At 42.4% G+C, this 22,427-nt stretch overlaps 1 protein-coding gene across 1 annotated transcript in view; it reads right to left on the bottom strand.

Moving 5' to 3' along the window:
* LOC124803195 (eyes absent homolog 2) overlaps window positions 1-22,427 on the bottom strand; it is a 228,017-nt gene that overhangs the window by 151,861 nt on the left and 53,729 nt on the right. The window contains exon 2 of the mRNA XM_047264376.1: window positions 14,430-14,479. Coding sequence (XP_047120332.1) covers window positions 14,430-14,479 — 50 coding nt within the window. The remainder of the gene's footprint in view (window positions 1-14,429; window positions 14,480-22,427) is intronic.

Raw genomic sequence — 22,427 nt, 5'->3', positions numbered from 1 at the left:
ATTTTAATACCTGCTCCGAATTTTTCTTTTGTTTCCTTTACTGCTTGCTCAATATACAGAGTGAATAGCATCGGGGAGAGGCTGCAACCCTGTCTCACTCCCTTCCCAACCACTGCTTCCCTTTCATGTCCCTCGACTCTTATAACTGCCATCTGGTTTCTGTACAAATTGTAAGTAGCTTTTCGCTCCCTGTATTTTACCCCTGCCACCTTCAGAATTTGAAAGAGAGTATTCCAGTCAACATTGCCAAAAGCTTTCTCTAAGTCTACAAATGCTAGAAACGTAGGTTTGCCTTTCCTTAATCTAGCTTCTAAGATAAGTCGTAGGGTCAGTATTGCCTCACGTGTTCCAACATTTCTACGGAATCCAAACTGATCTTCCCCGAGATCGGCTTCTACCAGTTTTTCCATTCGTCTGTAAAGAATTCGCGTTAGTATTTTGCAGCTGTGACTTATTAAACTGATAGTTCGGTAATTTTCACATCTGTCAATACCTGCTTTCTTTGGGATTGGAGACTGGACATGGTGAGTTGCCCAAGAATACCTTAAAGGCGACAAAGACGCCATTATCGACACCTCACTATGTTTGATCGAGGTCGTGTAATAGGGCTACGAAAAACTGGATGTTCCTTGGCAGAAATGTAGCCACTATACATGACTGCTGGCAGCGGTGGTCACGTGAACGTACGGTCGCAAGAAGAACGGATTCTGCACGGCCACCGAGAAGGAATACCATCGCGTACGGCGTATGGCTCTGGCGCGTCGTACTGCATCTGCAGCAGCAATTTAAGCAGCAGATGGCACCGCAGTGACACAACGAACTGTTAACAAATCGGTTACTTCAAGGACAGCTCCGAGTCAGATGCCCTGTAGCGTGCATTCCACTGACAACCAACCACTCCCATTTGCGTCTTCAGTGGTGTCAGGCGAGTGCTCATTGGAGGGGAGTAAAGACTGGAAAATTGGACAGTTCACATCAAAACACGAGAGAGGAAATGAAAGTAATCCGTTGAATTATCACTAACGTAGATTTGTAGCAGGATTTTTGGACGTGTATCTCGTTCTAACATTGTGAAATACCACGAAGAAAACGGTCTATTGACACTTGATCAGGATGTAAGCAGAAAATATCCTCTTTATGGAACACAACTGGCTCATTTTTCGCACGAAGTGATGAGTGCTATCGATAGGGAATCTCGAGTTAATTCCATGTTTCTATACTCCAGGAGGCTTTTGACATTGTTCCTCACAAGCAGTTTCCAAAAAATTGGATGCCTATGGAGTATCTTCATAGCTGTGCGACCGGATTCGTGATTTCCTTTGACACGCCACAACTCGTAGTATTCGATGGGAAGTGAAACCGAAGTGATATCTGAGGTTCCCCATGGAAGTGTTCTACGCCTTCTTCTGTTCTTAACCTATACAAACGAGCTAAAAACAATCTAAAGCCAAAATCGTATAAATATTTCTTTAATTAAAATAACCCGTTTCGACCGAATTTGTTGTCAACTTCTGGTCTTAAAAAATCTTTTTGTTATGAAACGTGTTCATTTTGAATTGAACGTCACGCAATAACAAAAAGATTTTTAAAACCTCAAGATGACTGCGAAGTCTGTCGAAACTAGTAGTTTTAAATACAGAAATATTTATGTGATCTTGGCTTTAAAACGTTTTTAGCAAGTAAAACAGACAGCTTCTTCTGTCTTCTCAAAATGAGAAAATTCAACTATATAAACGATTTAGGGGACAATCTATGAGTAGTCTTGTTAGATTGTTCGCAGATGATGCTGTAATTTAACGTCTAACGAAATTATCACAAGTCATCGCAAAATGCTTTAGACAAGATATCCGCATGGTATGAGAAATGGCATTTGGTCCCAAAGATGTGAGTGCCCCATATTAGCACTAAAATATTCCGTTAAACTTTCATTACACGATAAATAATACAAATTTAAAGCTTATAGATTCAATAAAATACTGATGGATTACAACTAAAAACCACTATACAGAAAATGCGTTTCGTTGGCACCTACGAGACGCAATAAACAGAGACAGTCTACACTGCGTTTTCCGTCGCTTTCTGGAGTACTGCTTTGCGGTATGGCATCCTCACAAGATAGTACTGACACAGGACACCAAAGAAGTTCAAAGAAGGGCAGCTCGTTCTGTATTATTTCCAAATTGGGGGGAGAGAGTACGGATATGATACGCGAGTTGATGCGTGATAATTAAAACAAGGGTTTCTGTTGTGGCAAGATCTTTTCGCGGAATTGCAATAACCCACTATCTCTCCAGAATGCCAAAATATTTTGTTGTTTCCCACCTGCATAAAGAGAAATGACCATCGTAATAAAGTAAGAGAAATCAAAGTGAGTACGTAAAGACTAGATGTTCATTTTTCACACGTGCTACTCGGCAGTGGAAATGTTAAAATATAGTCTGTAAGTGAAGTAATGAATCCGCTACCACACACTCAAGTGTGAATTACAGACTAATCATGTGAATGTGGAAGGAAGTAATATTTCACCTGACTCTTCTTGAGACGTACGTTCTCCGAATTTTAACAGTACACCTCTCCGTTGCAGAATTTCACACTGGAGTTTGAGGAGTACTTCCATAAGGAGCTCTCGCTTTACCTCACCCAGGAATGTGATTTTCTTACATCCTTTTATAGGGTCGGTGCACTTAGGGCACTTCTGACGGTTACTTCCTAACTGTTTCCAGTAATTTATTTCCAACAACAATAATGTATCTTACGCCTATTTATGTGCAGTAAGTTACGATATTTTCGTTGAGCATCTACTGGCACGCAATTCGTTTGCCTGGAACTGCTGGGCAACTAACAGTCCTGCGATGCAAAAACGAAGCCGTCATTGTTAATGACGTTGTCTCTGAGCGGGCAGCGGGACTTGAGTATGTTTTCTCAAGAGGCACCGTTCATCATGTCGCAACGCCAGAGCCTGACGGGCCGGCGGTTACGAAACGGTTTTTTTGCTGACCATCTTCGTTCTACTCATATCTCGCACTGGTCGTTATTAACCGAGCTGGTATATATATGCGCGCTATGAGGCAGTGTCTTCAAGTGGATGGTGAGCCCTAAGAGAACAGTAATTACGAACTAGTGCACTTTCTTACGACGCCAGACAGTCGATACACTTCAGCCAAAATATGGTGCACGCAGTTAAAATTCGTAAAATCAGAGTGAACATAGTTACTGTCACATTCTTAAAACAGCAAAAATGCTTAATTTCACTTCGTTATCCGTTTCTTGATTAAAGGTGAAAAATCTGTAGCCACATACACAATGAAAATTTCCGCAATGTCGGCCAAAGAAATGTGAAAGATCGGAGTGAAATGAGAAAATAGGATGTCGTGACTCCCACGTGGACTTAAATACTACACTGATGAACAACGTAAGGAAATACGTTAAATTTCAGAAGCATCCGTATTCCTAAAAATTCAGAACAAGGCACTTTCCATTAGTTTGTGTTCTTTACATTTAAACACCTCCTGCTTCACCGCTGTTTCGTCATTCCTAGTGTCAAAATTGGCGTCAAGGTGAGAGTAATGCTATCGTTGTATACTTCATCATCTTTTGTTACGATTAATTATAAACATCTTTTGTTAAGATTAATTGTAAATTTACAAATAATACTAATATGAAGTTTACTCTTAGATTAAAATTCTATGAATCTCGTTTACTTTCTTCGTACTTAAGGATACACTTCGCAGTGTCTTCCGAGGCACTTACCCTTCAATAAATTCCACCTCAAATTAATACTGAAATTAGCATCTACATCTACCTGACTGCTCAGCAGTTACATGCTTGTCGAACCACCTTCAGACTATTTCTCTGCCGTTCCACCTTCACCTACATCTACATCTACGTCTACATGATTACTCTGCTATTCACAATAAAATGCCTGGCAGAGGGTTCAATGGGCCACCTTCAAGCTGTCTCTCTACCGATCCACTCTCGAACGGCGCGCGGGAAAAATGAGCACTTAAATTTTTCTGTGCAACCCCTGATTTCTCTTATTTTATCGTGATGATCATTTCTCCCTATGTAGTTGGGTGCCAACAGAATGTTTCCGCAATCGGAAGAGAAAACAGGTGATTGAATATTTCATGAGAAGATCCCGTCGCAACGGAAAACACCTTTGTTTCAATGATTGCCACTCCAATTCTCGTGTCACGTCTGTGGCACTATCTCCCCTACTTCGCGATAATACAAAACGAGCTGCCCTTCTTTAAACTTTTTCGATATCATCCGTCAGTTCCACCTGATGCGGATCCCAAACCGCACAGCAATACCCCAGTACACGGCGGACAAGAGTAGTGCATGCAGTCTCTTTAGTAGACCTGTTGCACCTTCTCTAATGACTTAGATGTCGACTGGACATTAAACTCTATTCTACCTTTTTTTACCGTTCCACTCCCGAAATGCGTGCGGGAAAAACAAACACTTAAATCTTTCCGCATGAGCTGTGAATTTTCTTATTTTATTACGATGAGCATTCCTCCCTCTGGGAGTAGGCGTCAACAAAATATTTCACATTCAGAGGAGTAAGTTACTGACCGAAATTTCTTGAAACGATCTCGCAGCAACGAAAAATGTCTGTTTTAATGATTGCCACCCACAACTAGCGTATCATTTCCGGAACACAGTCTCTTCTATTTCACGATACTACAACACGAGTTGTAGTTCTCTGAACTTTTTCGATCTCCGTCAATCCTATCGTTTAAGGATCCCATACCACGCAGCACCACTCCCAAAGAGCACGAACAAGGGAAGTGTAGGCAGTGTCTTTAGTAAATCTGTTGCATCTTGGAAGTGTTCTGCCAATAAAACTTAATCTTTGGTTCGCCTCTCCCACAACATTTTCTGTGCGATGATTCCATTATAACTGGTTCGTAATTGTAATCTAATTGTAATCTCTAGGTATTTAGTCGAATTGTCAACCTTTAAATTTGTATGATTTATCGTGTAACCGAAATTAACGTCCTTTAAGTACTCATGTGGATGGCCTCACTGTTTAGTTTTTAGAGTCAATTGTCACTTTTCGCATTATACATATATACTGTTTACATCATTTTGCAATTGGGTTTAATCTTCTGATGATTTTACTATACGGTAAACGACAGCATCAGTTGCAAACAATCTATGAGGACTGCTCTCCTAAATCTTTTACAAAGACTAGGAACGGTAGAGGGCCTGTAACACCCAGATTACACATCTGTTTTACTCCATGACTTTCCGTCAGTTACTACGAACTGTGACCCTTCTGATAGGCAGTCACGAATTCAGTCACACAGCTGATATGATAATCCATAAGCAATTTGATGCCGGCCGTTGTGGCCGAACGGTTCTAGGCGCTTCAGTCCGGAACCGCACTGCTGCTACGGTCGCAGGTTCGAATGCTGCCTCGGGCATGGGTATGTGTGATGTCCTTAGGTTAGTTAGGTTTAAGTAGTTTTAAGTCTAGGGGACTGATGACCTCAGATGTTAATTCCCATAGTGCTTAGAGCCATTTTCAATTTGGTTTGAAGCCGCTTGCGTGGAACGTTGTCAAAAACATTCTGGATCCGCGAAATATGGAATCAATTTGAGATGCTCTCTCGGTAGCACTCATTACTTTGTGTGAATAGAGAGCATTGCATTTAGTTTATAACTATACAGGCACACCTCGACTGATCTAATACTTTAGTCGGGTGTTGTCTTCCGACGGTTTTAGAGCTAATTAAATAGGCGTACCACGCATTTGCGGCATCCTATCATTACCATTTCCGTGTGTGTGTGTGTGTGTGTGTGTGTGTGGAGATGTTAAAACGCTTAGCACTTTACACAGTTAATGGTGGTGGTGGTTAGTGTTTAACGTCCCGTCGACAACGAGGTCATTAGAGACGGAGCGCAAGCTCGGGTTAGGGAAGGATTGGAAAGGAAATCGGCCGTGCCCTTTCAAAGGAACCATCCCGGCATTTGCCTGAAACGATTTAGGGAAATCACGGAAAACCTAAATCAGGATAGCTGCAGACGGGATTGAACCGTCGTCCTCCCGAATGCGAGTCCAGTGTGCTAACCACTGCGCCACCTCGCTCGGTACACACTGTTAACTCCGGCGTAGAAAGTGGCATATGTTCTTGATGCTGATGAGGTCCTTTTCCACCTGAGCACTTACACTATGATCGTTGCACTGAAACACCATGTGCTCTGATGTCGCAAATTTACCATTTTATATGAAAACGTTGGAGATGGACAATGAGCATTTCCGCACCGTCTGCTAGTAAGTAAAATACGGGTTTATGGAATATAGGAGCAGTTTTGTACCTGGAGTGAGGTTTCCCAGCACATAAACTAAACACGTCGGGCATCCAAGAGTAAACGCTATACATACTTCAGGAGAGCCAGACACTAGACTGTTACATTTGTCGGAGGAATCGTACGCCGCAAATGTAATTTAAAGGTAGTTTCTGAAACCCTCGTTCTACCGATTAATAGCTGAGGCACATATATCCTTTTGAATCTGCTTACTGTATTCACCTATTGGTTTCCCTCACCGGTTTTTGCTAGCCACATCCCTTGATGTCTCTGATCCCTTGATGTCTCAGAACGTGTCCTATCAACCAAGCCCTTCTTTTAGTCAAGTTGTCCGACAAATAGGTTTTCTCCCTAATTCCGTTCAGTACATCCTCATTAGTTACGCCATCTACCCACCTAATCTTCAGCATTCTTCTGTAGTACCACATTTCAAAAGATTCTATTCTCTCCTTGTCTGAATGTTTATCGTGTAATAAGATCAGTGATGATCATGTGGAAGTTTGTCTGTTATGGTCAGTGGCTGGGTATGTCCACCAGTGGTATTGTCTGAGCAAGCAGCATTTGTGTTGTGCGTTGGTTGTGGCCTTGCATTATACTTTTTGTAGTGTGCTATATCATGCCAGAATCATCATTAACACGTACACAAACAACTAAGCAGACGTACGAACTGATTGTGTGACTACGTGATGCAGGTTTTACTAACATTCTATATCTTTATTCTTCATATCTAACTCTTTATTTCTGAACATACTTACCCTGAAGACGAACAAATTTCTCTCAACAAGAGACCAGTTTATTTATACCGTCACTGCACAATGTACATTGTTTACGGAGCTACAACCTCACCTCTGCTTGTACCGCTTCATGACTGTCATAGTAGCGGTTCTCGACCGTGTTCTTTGGCATTTGGAAACTGATGAAAATCGGATGTGGCAAGTCGGGAATGTATGGAGGATGATCCATGACTGTGTGCCTCCAAGGTGTCGGACTGTACAGCTGTACAGATGTCGCAGCGCTCGTGTGTGGTCTGGCATTGTGATACCGAAGGAGAGGGTGCCTCCACGTGTGGAGGCACTTTCCGAATTCATGCTTTCAGGAATTCGATAATGGAACGCTGTTGCTCACGCACCGACATAGTTACATTACACATCTTCATGTTATACGCTACGATTCGGAACCCTCTAGCGGCAGAGGGTTGTAACTTGCGTCAGAGAAGCGTGAAAGTCGACCGAGTAATGTGCACGACATGTAATATCTCAACCGATATTGCGAACACAATACAAAATTCGGAGGAATTATTTTTCAGTAGCCCCTCGTAATACAGTTAAACGTTGCATATCGCTGATACTATATTATTGTGTATTTCAGAAACTAGAGCTAATAAAAATACTATAACAGCTTCTTTTTCTATGACCGCAATTTGTAAAGGTCGAAATCTTTCATTCTGGTCTAAAAAAAGTTTTTTTATTGACCTGCGTAATGAACTCGTTGTCGACGGGACGTTACACCATAATCTTCCTCTGATCTAGGACAGTCTTGAAAGCACAATGTTCCAACAGAAACTGTACGATACATCCCTGTCCACAGTGAGAGTCGAACTGTTTACCTCCTCGAGAAATGTAAGGCGTCCCAACATCAGAGACATCCGTTCTAGAATCAGACAGTGCAGAAATACTGAGAGTAACAGCTAATTATGTGATACATGTGTTGTTGTTACTCGATCTTCATGGACAGCAAAATACACTGACGGAAATAAATCGCAAAATCAAGAAACAAGTAATGCAGACGAATGAAATTTCTGGAATAGATTTGTCTAGGTAACATATTTATGTGATCACAAGGCTGAATAACCAACGAAAGGATAATGTTCTACGACTCAGGCCGTAGAATGTCAGAAGTTTGAACGTGGTACGGAAGCTATAAATTCTGAAAAGGGAAATGCTAAGGCTCAGTTTAGATGTAGTGGGGGTCAGTGAAGTGAAACGGAAGGAAGACAAGGATTTCTGGAAGACGAGTATAGGATAATATTAGCAGCTGCATAAAATGGTATAACGGGAGTAGGATTCGTTGTGAATAAGAAGTTCGGGCAAAAAGAGTTACTGTGAACAGTTCAATGATAGGGTTATTCTCATCAGAATCGACAGCAAAACAAGCTCAACAACAATAATTAAGGCATACATGCCGGAATCGCAGGCTGAAGATGAAGAGATAGAGAAAATATATGAAGGTACCGAACGGGTAATTTAGTACGTAAAGGGAGATGAAAATCTAATAGTCATGGGGAACTGGAATGCAGTTGTAGGGCAAGGAGCAGAAGAAAGGATTACAGGAGAATATGGGCCTGATAGTAGAAACGAGAGAAAAGAAAGACGTAAGGAGTTCTGCAGCAAAAATCAGTTAGTGGTAGCAAATACTCTGTACAAGAATCACAAGAGGAGGAAGTATATCTGGAAACGGTTGGGAGAAAAAGGAAGTTTCAGTTAGATTACATCATGATCAGGCAGAGATTCCGAAATCAGATATTGGAGTGCAAGGCCTACCCAGGAGCAATTTAGTAATGATGAAGAGTAGGTTGAAGTTTGAGAGACTAGTCAGGAAGAATCAGTGCACAAAGAAGTGGGATATGGAAGCACTACGAAATGAAGACATACGTTTGAAGTTCTTTGAGGCTATAGACACTGCGATGACGAATGATTCAGTAGCCGGTACAGCTGAAGAGGAATGGACATCTCTAAATCGGACAGTCACAGAAATTGGAAAGAACATCGTAAGTTCAAGGAAAAGAGCTCGAGACGAAAGAAGGTAGTACCAAAGCGTTCTGGGAAATTCAGGAATACAGAAATACAAGTCACTTAGGAAATAAATAAATAGGAAGTCTAGGGAAGCTAAGGCAAAATGGCTGCATGAAAAATGTGAAGACATCGAAAAACATATGATTGTCAGAAGGACGGATTCAGCATGTAAGGAAGTCAAAACGACCTTCGGTGAAATTAAGAGAGTGTAACACTGAGAGTTCAATGGGAATTTCACTGTTAAAATGCAGAAAGAGCGGACAGGTGGAAAGAGTACATTGACGGCATCTACGCAATGGAAAACTTGTCTGATGACGTGATAGAAGAAGAAACAGGAGTCGACTGGGAAGAGATTGGAGATCCAGAATTACAATCAGAATTGAAAAGAGCTTTGGAAGACTTAAGATCAAATATAAGATCAAATAAGGCAGAAGAGTAGATAACATTCCATCGGAATTTCTAAAGTCAATTGGGGGAAGGGCAACAAAACGACTATTCATCAAGGCGTGTAGAATGTGTGACACTGGCGATATACCATCAGACTTTCGGAAAAACATCATCCACACGATTCCGAATATTGCAAGAAACGTCAAGTGCGAGAATTATCGCACTATCAGCTTAACAGTTCGTGCATCCAAGTTGCTGACAAGAATAATATACAGAAGAGTGGAAAAAAGTTGAGAATGTGTTATATGACGATGAGTTTGGCTTTAGGAAAGGTAAAAAAGGCACCAGACAGGCTGTTCAGACGTTGCGGTTGATAACATAAGCAAGACTAAAGAAAAATCAAGACACGTTTATAGGACTCGTCGACCTGGAAAAAGCGTACGACAATGTAAAATGGTGGGAGATATTCGAAATTCTGAGAAAAATAGGGTTAAGCTACAGAGAAACGCGGGTTATATACAATATGTTCAAGAAATAAGAAGGACCAATAATACTGGAAGACCAAGAACGAAGTGCTCGGATTAAAAAGGGAGTAAGACAAGGGATGCAGTCTTTGGCCCCTACCGTTCAATCTACACATCGAATAAGCAATCAGGGAAATAAAAAAAAAGGTTCAAGTGTGAGATAATAATTCAGGGTGAAAGGCTATCAACGATAAGATTCGCTGATGACATTGCAGTCCTCGGTAAAAGTGAGGGAGGATTCCAGGATGTGTTGAATGGAATGAATAGTCTAATGAATACAGAATATGGACTGACTAGGGGAGGCCGCCAATTGTGAAATTCAGATCCGATTCATACTGCGCGTAATAAAAGCTCATGGCCAAAGATGCACTTCTCAGCCGTTGTCGAGAAAATCGACAGTTAAAAGAAACCGTTGCGGTGAAATACTCTCTACGATTAATAATTTTCTACAGCGTCGTGGCGCAGCGGTAAGCGCTCGGGTTCGCAATCCGAAGGTCGCCGGATCGAATCTCGCGCCATGCAACTTTTTTTTGTTATTTGTTTTTGTAATTCAAATGTATATATATATACACACACGAAAAATAATACTTGAAATAAAACACAATATCACAAATAATATTCAAGTGGATACAATTTATTGAAAAGTTCGGTATACACTCGCACACATAATTAACAATAAGTGACCAGAAGTAGCTGGAGTATCGCACGAACCGGAGTGATGGTTATCATAGAAACATGGAAAGCAGAAAACAGCACGACATCGAGCACATCTGATAAACGATGCGTTTTTACAAGAACAATTGTTTTTTAAATTATCTGTTGGGAAACACACCTGATTGACATTCTGAAAAATTGTTCTATCGTTCGTCAGGTTTGATGCATACCATGCGTATCGTATCATATCGACAAAAATCGGAGAAGACAATTGGTGGTGGACGATGGATTGAATTTTTATACAAGTGTCTTTGGAGTTGATATCACGGTTTCGCTCGATTAAAAAAGCACAATTTTGAAGGCGCTTGATCAAATTTTTTACCTGCCGGTAAAAATACACGTCACACGGTTGGACGAGAGGAGTGCACTTTGGAGGAATGACTTTTATAGTGCACGTTGGTAACTTCTTATCGTCCTGGAACATCTCATCGTATAACGCCGGGTTCGTTTGCCCACCCCAAGAGTCGATCAGAAGGAGAAATTCTTTCTTTTGTACATATGGTTGCAAAACATTACGCAAGAAGTCCATGAACAAACCCGTTGTTAGTTTACCGGATTTGGAGCATGTAATAACAACGTTGGTATACTTCTTGGCGTACTCGTCGACTATCTTCTGTACTCTGGGTCCAAACGTACCTGTGGACTCTTGGAGGCATACGAAAACAAGAGGCAAGACTCGTCCAGACATCGTGATTGAATACTGTGCCATACACGAATGCGTCACCTTGTTCATGTCGTGTGGGGTTACCAGGACAGCCTTTGACCCTTTTTCGGCGAGAGTTCTGTAGAACGTGGACTGGTACTGGCACCCTGACAAACAAAATATAAAAATATCGTTTATATAAGAAATATACGAAATCTGTGTTGTCTATCATATATCAGATTATCATATTCTATCATCATGTCATATGACATTTGTGAACAGCTCTTTACGTACCTGTTTGATCAGTATTAATTATGAAATCTTTGTCGAAGTTAGTTATCAACATTCGCGTCTGGATCCGAAATGTGTCCGCTGCGGCCAAAATTTCGTCTTGGGTAGCCGTCTCTTTCCGGGAAACAAATTTTGTGATTTTCCGTTGCCGAATCCCATGCTTCTTTTTAAATTCGGTGACCCATGTTTTTGAAGCTTTGAAGTTGAAACCTGGGAACTGACTTGCAGCGCCCAAGGCCCACTGCTGCAGGTTTCTGGTAGTAACTTGCTGGAAGTTTTGTCGAGCTTATACGAAGCGATCATGCACCCATGAATCAATGGTACAATATTTATCAAATTTGCTACCGCCACGTTTGATTTGCTCTTCCGACCTGGATAAATAGCCCATATTTGTCAAACGAGAGCACCCCTGTTTTTGTAGAGTTTTGAGACTCCAGCCTGGATGTTCTTTGGCCAGATTGACAGCTCTAATTTTGTAATCCAGAGAAATATAGTCGTACCTTTTTTTTCTTATCGTCCGGCTCGTATCCGTCTGATGATTCGTTGGCAATGGGACTCGTTTCAACGTCTTCGTAGGCATTATTATCGTCGATTCCATTAATGTCTATCATTTCCTCATCATGAACGAGGGTTTTTTCGGCGAGCATTTGCAGCGTATTCTGGAACATTTCTTCCCCAATTACCATAGCTTCTTCGTTGATTGATGATGACGGTTCTGCTGCGATACGATTACTGTTACGAAGGAGGCTTTCAAAATACACCAACGCATCTTTCAATTGTTGTTTCGCCACTTCACTGTGTATAGAATCTTCTTCGATCACATCACTTTCATGCGAAGGGCCCGGATCGCTCTCCAATTGTACCGCCTCCATTTTTCCGTTTGTTTAACAGGATGTACCAAAGCTCTCACGTACGCACTGATTTTCGACGATGTTATAAGTTGCGCTAGGGACCGCATCTACCTTCTTTCGAAGTTAGCAGGCAACTACGCTGTTATGCGGCGGCTCGTTTCGGCCCATTCAACATCTGTCCTTCAAGTGTAACGAGCGAGTAACGGAGTTTATATTTCATACCTGCCACAGCAAATGTGTGTTCGTGGGGTCTCTATTCTAATTCGAACGTTTGACTTACACTATACGTATTCGTTTCGGAATCGTTTCTACGTCTTCCGTTAACTATACGTGGTAAACATTATGAAGACAATTAATAACATTTGTGAAATACAACTTTGTTTGCGGAAAACATAATGATGTTCGAAGTCGCCAGTTTTTCCACGACAAACGACTTTCAATAACTTGTTATATGCATAATTGTTGCAACTGATTGCCGGGGAATTTTATATATATATATATATATATATATATATATATATATGTGTGTGTGTGTGTGTGTGTGTATACATTTGAATTACAAATACTAAAAGAAAGGTTGCATGGCGCGAGGTTCGATCCGGCGACCTTCGGATTACGAACCCGAGCGCTTAACGCTGCGCCACGACGCTGTAGAAAATTATTAATCGTAGAGAGTATTTCACCGCAACGGCTTCTTCTAAACGTCGATTTTCTCGACAACGGCTGAGAAGTGCATCTTGGTGCTTTGCCACATTACACCTCTGGCCATGAGCTTTTATTATGCGCAGTATGAATCGAATCTGAATTTCACAATTGGCGGCCTCCCCTTGTGAGAGTAAATCGAAGACCAAGGTAATAAGAAGTAGCAGAAATGAAAACAACGAGAAACTTAACATTACAATTGTAGACGAAGTTAAGATCTGCAACCTAGGCAGCTAAATAACGTATGACGGACGCAGCAAGGTGACATGAAACGCAGGCTAGCACTGGCGAAAAAGGCATTCCTAGCCAAGAGAAGTCTGCTTGTATCAAACATAAGTCTTAACGTGAGGAAGAAATTTTTGAGAATGTACATCAGGAGCACATCATTGTATAGCAATGAGACTTGGACCGTGGGAAAACCGATACAGAAGAGAATAGAAGCATTTGAATGTGGTGCTACAGAAGAATGTTGAAAATTTTGTGGACTGATACGATAAGGAATGAGGAGGTTCTCCGCAGAATCGTCGGGGAGGGGAACATATGGAAAACACTGACAAGGAGGAGGAACAAGACGATAGGACATCTGGTAAAGCATCAGGGGATAACTTGCATGGTGCTGGAGGGAGCTGTAGGGGGTAAAAACTGCAGAGGAAGACAAAAGATTGAAACACATCCATCAAATAATTGAGGATGTAGGGTGCAGTTGCTACTTCTCGATAAAAAGCTTGGCCCAAGAGAAGAATTCGTGGTGGGTTGCATCAAACCAGTCAGAAGATTGATGAGCCCTTCCTCTCCTACCCCCCCGCCCCCCCAAAAAAAAAAAAAAAAAAAAAAAAAAAAACAGAAAAGGCCCCGTTATTTAGTTACAGATTTGAGTTACAGATTTGTGGAATTTAGATGGTTAAAGGGTTGCATTCGCAACGTTGTTTTAGTCGTATGAAACATCAGTTTCCGCATCACAAATTATTCTCCGAAGGTGATATGATTATAAAATAGTTCGATAAACTCATGTGCCTCGCTGTGTGGACATCGCTCGTTATATAAAAAACGTGCTCCAGCTTAGCGGTAAATGTGAAAACAGCAACAATGTACAAAGACACAGAAGCACCTATATTAGTGTCGATTGTTGAGATGGAGGTGGAGGGGTAGTCGTTGGTGCAGATGAGAAGAAGTATGCGCTGATAATTAATGGTACAGGTGTACTTACCTACTCCGCTCTGGAGTGTCACTGTCCGCTTCAGTCCGCGGCCTCTTAACCTGCAACACGAAAATAAATGTGTATTCGGCCAGCCAGTATTGTATTTTATTAAAATTGTATTGGTTTTGGGCAGTTCAGTTCCGCCTTTCACTGTTCGCGGAACACGGAGTCTCGAGTATGGTGCAAGCTATAAGCATGTCATAGATACTAAAAGTATAGAATGTGCGACCATCAAATTAAATTGTGCCATTTAGTCTGGTTCCAGGAAACAGCCTAAAATGGAGCGTAGTTACATGTGTATATGTGTATAGCCAAATACTCGTATGTCATTGATAGATCCTTCGGTGTCCATGGTAAGCTGTACGTCACTGTACAATAGGCTGCACAGGAGAATTCAAAGGTTGGAAAAAGGTAAGGGAATATCACAGCGGGTATGACATGTCTAGTAACAAACTGTGGTGTTCAGATGTACCTCAGCCGACAATAGATTAACCTCAGATTACTTATAGGTATTAGGGTGAATAGCAACTTTTTGTTACATCGGTAAGCATGCGAGGACATGCTTACCAATATGTTCCAAAACGCCGTGCATGAGAACACGATTTTCCGGAGCTCATACCTCGGTTTCTATTGGTGATGAAAAGGTGGAGTCAAATGTTTTGGACAGTTCTTGGGCTAGGGATTATTTGTATACCCAACAGAAGGATCGTCTTAGTGTCGCTATCCTACAGTACAGAGTCAAATTGTGAATACTACATACTTCCTCCTGCTTAGGCAAATGGAGTAAATGATTTTGTTCTTTTTTCAATTGATGTGGACTACGTTGGGCTTTATGGGATGATGGGGCTTATTTCATGAGCGGTTCCTCGCAATCCCCGCCGACAAAAAGAGATTTTTTACTATATTTTCGCCGTCACCAGTGGAACAAAAACCAGTCGAGGATTTCAAGATGTCTAAACACAAATAATGGCTGAAATATTTACGATATATTCCTAAAATCCCGATCTCGAATAACACTGAAAATTTTCTTGATATTTTTATCCATCATCTTACGACCGGAAGAGCGGTGTGCTGACCCCACGCCCCTCCTACCCGCATCCTCCACCGAGGATAACACGGCGGTCGGATGGTCCCGGTAGGCCACTCGTGGCCTGAAGACAGAGTGCTTTCTCAGATACAGAGGTTCAAAGTTACCCTACTCGTACACGTAATATATGCACGTAACAATTAAATAAACTGATTTATGATGAGTATATTCGTGATAAACTGCAATTTAAAGTGACTTAGCGAAGAGAAAAGTGATGTAAAATATCTCCGTTACCATCAGAAAGGTTCTCAAACTCCACGTTGCACTACTGAAGCACATGAAATTTTTTATGTATATAAAATCCGATCTGAGGTGCAAAATTTGCTTTGCGTTATTTCAATTTCACAGAAGTGAACTATCAAAATTTTACTGGCCTAGAAGTCCATTTCATATGAGTGACATGTCCTGCTGTGGCAGGGAAGAGAAAGGAACCAGCGAGAAAATCCTCCAATTGGAGTTCAAAAAAGTCGAATGTGCTCTTCTTTATTAAAAATATGCTGAAAAGAGCGATACCTGCTGCCTCATTCTACACTTCAGCACATTTAAAAATTTTCGCAAAAATATTGGCATGTGAACATATTAGCGCTTTTTGATGCTGAGAGAGAAGGAGACAGTGGCAGTGGGAAAGAGAAGGAGAAGTAATAAATATTAGAAGGTCATGGACAGTGGTTGTGGCATAGAAAGAGCGAAGGAGACGATGGCAGTGTGAGAGAAAGAGAGATACACAGTGGCAGTGGAACACAGTAGACAGTGAGAGAACAATGCTAGTGAAAAAGTGATGGAGATAGTGCCAGTTGGAGAGGAATAAAGTCAAGGAGAAGGTGGAAGTGCGTGAGAGCCAGTGATAATGAGAGACATAGTCTATGACAATGAAAATGGGGAAGAGAGAGATAGTGACATTGAGAAGAGCCAGCAGCCGTGAGAAGGAATGAGTGAGACAGCAGCAGGAAGAGAGAAGGAGGTAGCGAGAGTGAGAGGAGACATTAGTAGTAGGACAGAACGAGAACGACAGTGGCTATGACACAGGAGACAGCGACACAAAGAGAGAAACAAAGGGAGACACAAAGAGAGAATGATAGTGACTTGGGCCGAATGAGTGAGTGAGAATGGGTGATTGGGAGTGGATGAGCATGAGAGACTTACAGCGACGGACAAACGTGTGTGAGCAAGTTAGTTAGGGGAGCTTGCAGGAGTGGGAAGTGAGTTGCATGTTAAAAAGAACGCAAATATGTTCGCATGCCAATATTTCTGCGAAAAATTTGAAAGGTGCTGAGGAAGGTGCTATGAGGCAGCTGGTACCCCACTTTTCATAAAGTTGTGCATATTCGTCTCTTTTGTGCTGAAACGGTAGCATTTTTCCGCTGGTCTATATTGTTGTGACATCTTAACAGATAAAACAATGTTGTTGGAGTAGGAATCCGTCCTCTTCCAATCTCCTGATTACTATCTCGGCATCACCTTAATGTTACTACCAAGTCCTACTGAAACCGGATTAACCCTGCAAATAGTAGTAATGGCAATGGCGCAGTAAGATCGGTTCAGAAGCCCTAATTAAGTCCCCTCTTGTTGTTGTTGTCTAACACAAAAGCGCCGTTAAGTCAGAGCCACTGTCGAGGCGGGACCACCTGCGAAGCGCGCGTGCCGGCCAGGCCAGCGAGCTGTTGGCTCAGCACGTGAGGAATGTCCGGACACGGCTGCTCGCCTTCTGCGCTCGCCCCGTCTCGGGTGGCTCGTCTGCTCCAGCCTGGAACCCTGACCACACACGCTCTGCCTCTGTCTGTGTGTGTGTGTGTGTGTGTGTGTGTGTTTGTGTGTGTTTATAAACACCGCATGCGCCTCAGAAATATTTCGAGCATTCGAAAGCAGTAATGTACAGAAGTGTCATTAGATCATGGCGTATGAGTGTAGGGTACAGTCTGTCCTTTGGAATACTATTTCAAAGTCTTTTCGCTGGCGCCACCTCGCTCGGTCATTTACGGTTCAGTCACCACCACAATCAACAGGCGAGGCACTCTTCCAGAATTTTGTGTCCTCTCCTCCCTCCTCCCCCCCCCCCCCCCCCTCCACCAAAAAAATGCCAAAAATATAACTTGCCTTCATTCCAAATTTTAATGCGCCACAAGCGAGGAGCGTTCACTAAGCAATGCAACATATTTTTTCCCGTCTAATTTCGGTTTGGAAAATGCGGAATTTGTTATGGGACATCGTGGAATATTCCCGCTTCAGTCCCTATAGTTTCGTGAAGTTTCGATAGACGGCGCTATACGTAGCCTCCAAAGTGGCGTCTGTAACGGAACTGGATTCTAAGCAGAGAGACTCACTGAGTTTCCTTTGGTGGAAGACCAGAATATTGCAGATACGCATAGGCGTTTGCAGAATGTTTACGGAGACCCGGTAGTGAACAAAAGCACGGTGTGTCGTTGGGCGAGATGGCTGTCATCAAGGTCGCACAAACATGACAGATCTCCCGCGTGCCAACGGGCCGCACACGGCTGTGACTCCTGCAAAGTTGGAACGTGCGGACACACTGATTCGAGGTGATCGACGGGTCACAATCAGACAGGCCAATGCACAACTGGACGCTTCTGCTGATAGTGCTGTCAGTCTCGTCCACCAGATGGGATACTCATCAAAGGTGCATGCCCGCTGAGTTCCGTGACGCCTAACAGAAGACCATCCCAATAAAGGATGCAGTTTGCAGGAAGCAATAAATGGATGGTGGAGAGGTTACTAATGCAGCAAGACGGCTCCGACGTCGACCACTGCAGTGGTACCGTGCGGGCATACAGGCCTTCCGGTAAGGTGGTTCAAGGCCGTCGCACTGGACGTAGGCTGTGCTGAAAGACAGGGTTTTGTAGCAAAAAGGGTGAGGAATAATATGGTGTGTTGGAATTCTGGATAAAATCAACCTGCTTTCAGAAAACAATGTGTTGCATTACTTATTGAACGCCCCTCGTATGTTAATAATACTAACAATAAAATATATAATGTCTTAATATAATAATAATAATAATAATAAATTGTTTAATTACCATAAAATATATAATATATTTTAATTTCCTGATAATAATAATTTGTTTACATAAGTGATCAGTACAATGCTTTAGCATAACGTCCGTCAAAATACAGTTTAGATAATTATAGCCATTAAAAGTCACTAAGAAGTAAATGTGCTACACGATTAACTACGAACTACAGTAGGAACAAAGTCTCACAACTTTCCTACCGACATAATTCACACAATATAAAATCGAAGTGTGGACTCACAGTTATTATTTCACTAAGTACTATGACCGTGAACACTGGTCTGCAGACTATGGTTACACGAGCACGTGAAAGAGGAGAATGCTGCTTGTTTCCGTCGTTTCCGCTTGACTTCGAGAAATCAGTTTTTTTCCCGTTGTTAGTGAAGGGCTTTCCCTTTCTGTCTTTCCTTAATCAACTTTTTGTTGTTTTCCGGTTCTGCCTGTGGATTCACGAACCGTGTCGGATTTGTTGTTGACAGTGGGTACGGACAACCTGTGGATGTGCGCCTTTACCTGGCTGGAAAGTTAGCCGTCAGACCTCAGGCCCATCCATGTGAGCAGACACTCACAAGCAACTTAAAAGTATGGGCTGTGCGAGAAAAGTAATGAGACTGATTTTTTATTCACCAAAGTTTTTATTTATTTCTAACAAAAATACTGTCCCCTTGAAAGTATCCCCCTTCGGCAGTTATACACCGGCGGAGTCGTTGTTCCCAGGCTTGGTAGCAGGCTTCAGCTGGTAGGGCCTTTTAAAATGTCGGTCACATTGTTATGAATACTCTACAGAGACCCAAAATGACGTCCTTTTAGTAATTTTTCAATTTCGGGAAAAGAGTACAGTCCACAAGGACTCAGATCAGATGGGTTGTGTGTTGGGTTGTTTTGAGGGAGGAGACCAGACAGCGAGGTCATCGGTCTCGTCGGATTAGGGAAGGAAGTCGGCCGTGCCCTTTCAAAGGAACCATCCCGGTATTTACCTGTAGCGATTTAGGGAAATCACGGAAAACCTAAATCAGGATGGCCGGAGGCGGGATTGAACCGTCGTCCTTCAGAATGCCAGTCCAGTGTGCTAACCACTGCGCCACCTCGCTCGGTCAGATCAGATGAATATGGGGCTATGGAGCAACTGGAATGCCTTCTGAGGTAAAAAAGTTTCGTGACGGAAATGGCCATGTGACATGGGCCATTTTGGCACGCCTTTCACATGTATAAAACTTCGGTCAAAATTTGATATACTGTGAAAGTGTTTAACAGGTCACCCATCATCCTTATTGTTAAACGTCGGTGTGATCTCACAAGAGCACGCACACGTTCGACGTTTTCATCGGTTTTTGAAGTTGACGGTCTCCATGAGCAAGTTTAATCTCCAGCGTGTTCTCCGCATTCCAAAAATGATTTGTGCCAGCGAAAAACTTGTGCTCTTGATAATGAATGTTCCCAATGTGCCTGTTTCAACTTTTCACAGGTGACACTCGCAGTTTCCCCAGGTTCAACACAAAACTTGATGGCATAACGTTGCTCTAAGTTCCACTGTTCAATTTTAGTAACACAGAACAAAACGCAACTTCACCGATGGCGCTCCCAAAAATCACAGGATGGCTGCACGGAATTGAAACTTGGAATGAGCATGTGAAAGGGACGATCACAGTGATCTACACAAGTAGAACAACACAGCTTTGCCAGATCGCTCAGAGAATTGTCAGTCTCATTACGTTTCTCGGACACCTCGTACCCAGTGTTAAATGTAGCTTCTATGGCCTTGAAGTCCTTGTCTTTCCCAAGACAGTTTTCAAGCTACTTTATTCTCAGGTCGAAGCACAGAGAAACAGTGTTTTGACGTCAAAGGAGTCACGCGATAGCTGTACGACCCCAATATTCAGAAAAAGAGTTTGCTCTTGTGCTGATCGGTTTCGTGCTGTTTAATGTGTCCGCAACTCAAGCAGACGTTAAGTATTGGCATATCGAACAAGAGGACGGACGCATTATAGCTGCTGCTATTTTGTGCTCATTGCTGGACAGGACCCACATACCGAGCCCAATAAGCAATTACGCAGGAAAGTTTAGTTGCCTCTAAAAATTTACTAGTAGCTATGCAGTGACAATCCTCATTCCCGAGGATTTTTTTTTCGAGAAAGCTCGACATTTCTTCCGGTTGTTGTGAAGTGTGGGCGTTGTGTCACACCAAACCGCAGCGGTTGTTCTGGTGAGGACCCGTCGAGCCGCAGCTGTCAACAGGTGATGGGGACGGCCCGAGACGCCGGGCGACAAGCGCCTATCTGCTTCGCGGCGGCGGTTTTTGCAGCGCCAGCCGCGGCCGCAGCATTGGGCCGGTCTCCCTGGGGACGGCGGCAGGCAGCTGCCGCGCAGCGCTCGCTATCTCTCGCCTTCCTACACGCGCATCGCGCGTACTGCGCAAGCCACAGCATCCAACTACTTGTTGCGTCACGAGGGAGGGAGGGAGGCGCACTGTTTTCTAAGCGTTCCACGACCGGTGTACGAAGGGATTAAAATACTTTGCCAGATGAGACAACGAGTTAAGTACTGAAGCGATTAAAATGAACAGATATGAAGATGATCGTAAACACTTGCACAAATTTCTACGTGTGTCGTAATATGTTTCGTCGCTTACATGAGCGAATATTTCCTCTTGAACACGATAAGATATTCTCTCCCTGCGACTTACCTAAAACGAAAAATATGAAAGGCAAAACTACATATACAGCATTTGTAGATTGAGTAAACATGGAATTTGGAAGATTTCAGAGATAAAATACAGGAAACGTAACGTTATCCACAACTTGTATTGGAACCAGACAGCAATTGTAAAAGTCGAAAGACGTGAAAGGAAGGTACTAAATGAAAACGGACTCAGGCAGGATTGCAACCTGTCTCGCATGTTTTTCGGTTTGTACATGGAGAAATCAGAAAGGAAATCGAGGAGAAATTTGGAGAGGGATATAAAGTTCAGCGGAAAGAAACAAAAATTAAAATTTACCAATGACATCTGTGTTTAGTTAAGAGACGGCATAGGACTTCGAAGTTCAGTTAAACGAAATCGATAGCGTACCAAAAACAAAACAAAAAAAAGTCAGTTAAAATCTTTGAGGTGTTTAACTGTCTCAAACATCTCTCGGTTTTAGTACCCGCTCGTGGCTGAGAGGCCCTGGTTCACATGATACAGAATCTTAGAGGGTTTATCCTCCCCCGCCCCCCTCTCGATCATCTGCCTTCAAGTTCCTCTGTTTGTTCCTGCACCGTTCTGTTCGCATTACCACGTTCATATTTGCCATCTACACAATATTCTATAGATCCCTAGTTTTTATTGCGGTTAATAAGCATCCGTGGTCGACCTAAGACATTCCTGAATCTTCGACGTAGATTTTATGTATGACAGACATACTCCATTTTTCGATTTCCTATGGAGTCAATAACATTTTAACAGCAAAAAGTTGTTGGATTTCCCTTAGGGCTGAATCCACTGAGATCTTTTCGTGTCAGAGGAAGAATGACCATTCCTTATCAAAGTGCTGTCAAGATATGTCATTAGTCCTCAGTCCATAGATTTTCTTCGATCTGTTTACTACAGCTTTTATTATTCCAACCCTCCGCTGTGGATAGTCATTTGAATTCTGATGTAATTAAACATCGTGAACGTCTCCAATATTCTTTTTGGCCCGAGCTACAATTTCTGAAGAGTTTTTTTCATTTTTTATTTTTTGAGCTATCAGTTTGATGTGGACCGCCAGGAATTCCTCTACTGTGTCAACATTTTCTTCGCAGGTAACACTTGCTACCTATGTCCTCATTATTTGCTGGATGAATTCCAGTCTCTGTCTTCCTCTACAGTTTCTACCCTCTGCTGCTTGCTCTAGTAGCATACAACTTATTTCCTGA

This window comes from Schistocerca piceifrons, chromosome 6 (genome assembly GCF_021461385.2).
Source record: "Schistocerca piceifrons isolate TAMUIC-IGC-003096 chromosome 6, iqSchPice1.1, whole genome shotgun sequence".
In the NCBI taxonomy this organism is placed as follows: Eukaryota; Metazoa; Arthropoda; class Insecta; order Orthoptera; family Acrididae; genus Schistocerca; species Schistocerca piceifrons.
This window is presented reverse-complemented; position numbering and strand designations above follow the sequence as displayed.